Source organism: Arachis ipaensis, chromosome B02 (genome assembly GCF_000816755.2).
Source record: "Arachis ipaensis cultivar K30076 chromosome B02, Araip1.1, whole genome shotgun sequence".
Classification (NCBI taxonomy): domain Eukaryota; kingdom Viridiplantae; phylum Streptophyta; class Magnoliopsida; order Fabales; family Fabaceae; genus Arachis; species Arachis ipaensis.
In genome coordinates this window covers 30,694,239-30,699,765 of record NC_029786.2, presented here as the reverse complement: position 1 = coordinate 30,699,765, position 5,527 = coordinate 30,694,239, and the positions used below count along the sequence as shown (strand labels likewise).

Below are 5,527 nucleotides of genomic sequence, written 5' to 3'. Positions count from 1 at the left end.
TAAGTGGTTGGATTATAGATAGCATGGATTAAACAAAGTTGGAATCCATTTTATTCTGCTAGGTTTGAAACCTAAATTACTTTTGTATTTTGATTAGTAAGCTGTTATAGTCTCATTCTAGATAAACTTGATGAACCAAAGATGAAAAATAGAGGGCAACACCGAGGCTCAATTTTTTGATATTGTAGCAAAATATGTGATATACTTTGTTATTTTGTGCAAGTGAGTTTTAGTGTCAAACATAACTTAATGGCAACAACTCAAAAAACAAAATTTTTCAGGTATTCCTTCAAGAAGCATTCTACAATGGGTAGACTCCAAGTTATCAGGATGTTTTATGAGTTCCGCATCATGAAAATTTAAATAAAAGAGAGGGTAAAGAAGAGATTTCCTAATCTATTTTGATTGGTTTTTCCAGGGACCATCACTTGTATCATGGTTGGTTGGACCATGTAAGTTGGAACCACTGTTCAAGCATCTGTATCTGAACTGGATTCCGAGTCTTCTTCAATTTGACCCTCAAAAGGTCTCATCCGGTTCATATTGGCTTCCAATGGGGGTAGTCCATCATCATCATCGTTGTCGTTGTCATCATTCTCCTCTATCTTGCTTTCTTGTTGGGAGCTGCTCCTTTCATTTGAATCATCAACCATCTCAGATTTAAAAGTTTCAGGCCTACATGGAAACAATGAAGTATAAGATGTGCCTTTGATATGGTTACCAATGAAAACTGCCATATAAAATTCTAGTTGGATAATAAAACCCTGTTATCAAATGATTATTCAACAGGGAAACTCAATGCAAGTAGAACTCTAGAAATCAAAGCTGGAAATGAGAGCACACCATTCTGGAGATTTCTGAAGTGCTCGAACTTGCTCGTAGAAAAGAACCTGGGAAACAAGACAAGCCACCTTGCTACCAGATTCAAGAGCCTTTTCCTTTCCACTTTCATCAACTACAACAAAGCTCCCTGCACATTGAGAAATCAACTTGTAATGGTTAACAGATGAAGTGGAGGCCAAAGAATGTTTCAACTACAAGTGTAGCAGTAGAATATAGATAACGGAATTAATAATTTCAATTCTGATGGGTAGGATTCGTTCAACAAATTGTGATGGTAACAAGAGTTGACACTGCTTTAAAACAGATCATATAACATATTAGCATTAAAGTTGTCCCAATACCCAAATGGACATAGAGAACCATCGTCCACTGGTTTACTAAGATAAAGAAACAATATTACTACTTACTAGAGAACAAAAGCAAAATGCTAAATTTTTTGTGTTAATGCTCAAATCAATCCTTGAAAGCTCAATTTAGTCCTGAAAATACCAACATAATGTGCCACATGACACTTAACTGTGACGTGTCAACTACAAGTTGACTCACGTTGGTTGGTATTTTTGAGATCAAATTGAGGCGTTGAGTCTTTTTGGGATCAAATTGAGGCGTTGAATCTTTCCGGAACTAAATTCACTCATATATGATCTTTCAAGGATAATTTTGTGCATTACTCCTTTATTTTTTCAACTTTTAGAAGACAAAACGAGATGGCATGTTCAATAGTCTCTAAATTAGAACAGTGGGTATTGCTTTACTGCTTACATAGAACAAACCTCGTCTTATCCACATGCTCTTCTGAAATTTAGCAGGAAACAGCGCTAATGATTTCTCACCGTGTGCATCCATGACCTTCGACACAAGAAAATAATCATAGTAGAAACACCAATAAGAACAATATGAACTATGAAGTGAGCTATCAAAAGATAACCATCCATTTAAAAGATTTGAATGGATAAGAATGTTACGAGGTTCATGGATCAAAACAAAAGTGATATGAAAAGATGATTTCGAAGATGTAGAAGTTGTGAAGAAGTACCTCAATGAGATTGGAGCCACGGAGAGAGACAACCTGCATGATGGATTGACCATCTTGAAGGGTAATGTGCCGTTCCTCCGTTGCTCTCTTCAAATTCTTCCTTCCTCCTCTCATGGCGAAAATTCACTTCTCCTAAATCAACTTAAACCTAATTTCACCACAGCAGAGCTAACAATGGTGCATTCACTCTGGCAGTGGTATATTTCACTGTGGAGCTCTAAGCTCCTGGAATTGGTTTCCCTGCGGAAATCAGAGTCATTATTGTTAGACATAACTAATGCAAAAAAGATAATAAACTACCAAGATTAGCATTTCCTTTTGTTTGATACAATAATAAAATAAAAATAACATTTTATATACTTTTTTTATATACTTAAAGGAAAAAATATCTACAACAGTGGAGCTAGGATCCAAGAATAAACTTGGTCAGGACTCAGGAGCAGTACCTATGCAAAATAACCAAAATAACCAAAACAGAACAAAACCCAGCAACACCATAACCTATTTGCCTTTTTTTTATGGTTAGCAGAAGCTCTAAGAGAGCACAGTAGCAGTCCAACGACCATGTCATACAAGTTCAAAGAAAGAGAAAAACGCAGCTCAACAACAAAAATAAATCAAACAACAAAAACCATCAATAGGATAACACTAGGCATATCAAATTAGGTATACAGTATCTATTTTCGTAAAATTTCATAAGACATCTGAACTGATTCTGTTCACCAATTTTGTCTCTCCCTCACTCACTTAACAGTGACATAATTCTATTTGCCACTTCCAGTTTTCACACCTTGAACCATAAGACAAATTATCATAACTCTAACTATTTGCCTATTACATCTGCTCTCACCTTCTAAGCTATTAACACCAAAAACTCAAAACCATATATCTGCACAAACACATTATTAGAAAGCAACTAAATATACTAATTAGAGAAAATAGAAAAAGAACGAACCAGAAACAGGACAGCTGAGGAGAAGCAGACTCAGAAGCACGAGCGGAGCAGCCGAGCAGGACAAAAAGCAGCGGCGGAAACAGAAGGGGACGCAGGAGGCGAACGAAGCAGCCGCGGGCGGAGGAACCAGAGGCAGAGGCGGATTCAAAAGCACGAGCCCGGACGCAGGAGGCGAACCAGTTCTCTCTTCTCTGATCTCTCTTGGAGGCTAGTGTGACTGTGTGAGTGTGAGAACGGAGACGCTGGAGTTGAACGGAGCAGGAGGAGACGTGGAAAACGTAGCTACAATTGCCGGAGGCGCTGACTCTGGCCGAGTGGGAAAACAGAGGGGGGGAAAGGAAGGGGAGAAGAGGAAGGTAGTAGTAGCAGCAGCAAGAGCAAAGGGTAGTTGGGGCGGGTTCAGATCATATAGGGTTTCTTTTGATTTTTTTAAGGGTAAAGAATTTTTTTTAAGTTACCAAAAAAAAATATATTTTTTAAATTTTATCAAAAATTTTAAAATTATTTTTAATTTTTAATTTTATTTTTAATTTTTTGATTATCAATAATTAATCAAATTTTTTTATATAGAGTTAATAAAAAATGAAAATAAGCATTATACCTGTCCAAGTGGTATAAAACGCACAATACTCAAGAAATGGAGCTTTTTCAAAAAAAATCTTTATGACAGTTCTACAAAAAGAGAGATGATGGTTGAGCTCATGAGAATAAGTACTACTTGTAATATATATTCTATCTGCGGTTATTTAATTCGGACCAATTCATTCGAATAGGGTTATTTATTCGACTCGTTGTGGATAGAATAGAGTGCAGTGCGAGTTTGTCTGCGAATAGAATAAGGTACGAATTTAGGATATACTCTATCGAATCTTATTCGCACAATATCTAAAAATTATGTATGTAATGAAAAAAAAAGAATGTTAAAAGCACAATTTTTCTTTTATAAAAATTTGAAATAACCACTAAATTAGTTGATAATTATATTATTTGTAATTTTATATTAGGTTTTTTAAAATTTTATATTGTTTTTAATTTTAATTTAAACTTATTTTTTATTTTCTATTTTATTAATATGTATGAAATTTAGAATGGTTGAGTTTTATATTTGTTTAAAAAAATTTTATTTTTCTACAAATAACAAGTAAGATAGAGTTTAAAACTTTAGGATGCGGCTAGAGTTAGGATTGAGAGATTCTCAATTCGCAGATAGAATTGGATCAAATTTTAAAAAAAAATTTAACCCGTAAATAAAGTTAGGTAGAGTCCAAACCTTAACATACTCTACCCATTACCAGCCCTGAGAATACGAGATAAAAATAGATTTGATGCCTTCTGAATTCATTAGCGAGTTTCATGGCTTGAAAGAATAACTCTCTAAGACTTATTCTCAAACACCTAAGAGTTTCGATCTAATCAAATTTTTCACATTAGGTACACTGTTTGGTCATTTGATTCTTCTGCTAGTGAATTATCTGGTGTAGAAGCATACATGATTTCTACACATGTAGAAATGTGATGTCATTGTAAAATCTTGACAGGTATATGTAAAAAAACATTTTTATTGTTGCAGTATTGTGCAGGACGTGTACAATAATTATCATGTAGAGGAGTGCGTTGGTTTTCGTTGAAGATGAAGTAGATTAACACTAATTAACAATTAATAATAACGGATTGTGATGATGGACTGAATTTTTTTTGGCATAGTGAGTGTATTCAAGTAATTACAAAAAGCATTCTAATTAGTTGGTTAGGTGCATATAGGTTGAGCCAATATAATTATCTGTTTTGTCTTTTGAGTAGATAAAAAATGTTTAAAATAAACTAACGATACATTTAAAAGTGAACATTTAGAAAAAAAAATCATAACATGGGATGCAGATGAAAAGAAAAAAACGAAAATGTTTGGCTTATAGAGAAGTAGTGTATAATGGGGTTTTAAATGAATTTTGTTAGTTAATCCTAATACAAACATATAATAAGAAGTAATATGAATAATTATGCAATTATAGTGCTGTGAACAGATGCATGAAGCAAGAGAAAACGGAAAAAACGAACGTCTGATTTATTTTTCTATTCGTTACAATATATTTTAGATTTCTGTTATTATTGTCTTTATTCTTTTTCTCTGAATATTTGAAAAATATGATAAATATAAACTTATTAATATAGAAATTTTTTATTTTTAATAAATAAATTAATTATAATAATTATTGAAATAAATATTTTAAAAAATTATTACCGAAATAAATACCCCTCTTTTATTATCGTCTCTTTTACCTCTTTCTAATCATATTATCAATACATACGACGATGACGTGCGCAGTTGGTAACGATGGAGACATCAACAGGCTGAACGAAACTTCGAATTACGCCGGGGCAGCCGACTTTGAGGTTAGTTTTGCTGTGTTAAATTTTGTGCAATCCTCTATAGACATATTTTTGTATGTACCCATGGTTAGGGTAGTCGCAAAGAACTAGAGTATAGTTTGTAGAGTTAAGAATAGGTCGCTTGTAGAAATTTAGAACTCTATTTAATAGTGGTAGGTTATTGCTACGACATAGTTATTAGTTTAGAACTCTATTTTATCTGTAGTAGGTTGTTACTACTTATTATAATCTTCTAGTTAGGTTTTTTTTAGTATCAAATATATTAAAATGAACAGAATACTATTCTTCGAAAAAGCAAGTAATTA

General features: G+C 33.4%; 1 protein-coding gene across 2 annotated transcripts; it reads right to left on the bottom strand.

Moving 5' to 3' along the window:
- LOC107625213 (probable RNA-binding protein EIF1AD) lies at positions 180-3,252 on the bottom strand. 2 transcript variants are annotated; one of them, XM_016327794.2, is made up of 5 exons: positions 2,835-3,252; positions 1,880-2,104; positions 1,617-1,692; positions 844-970; positions 180-675 (listed from the first exon to the last, which is right to left on the bottom strand). In XM_016327794.2, exons 2-5 carry the CDS (start codon positions 1,991-1,993, stop codon positions 471-473), a joined length of 522 nt encoding a protein of 173 aa, XP_016183280.1. In that variant the 5' UTR covers positions 1,994-2,104; positions 2,835-3,252; the 3' UTR covers positions 180-470. The 2 variants fall into 2 exon arrangements, with proteins under 2 accessions (XP_016183280.1, XP_016183279.1); XM_016327793.2 differs by having other exon boundaries at positions 1,880-2,119; positions 2,835-3,236.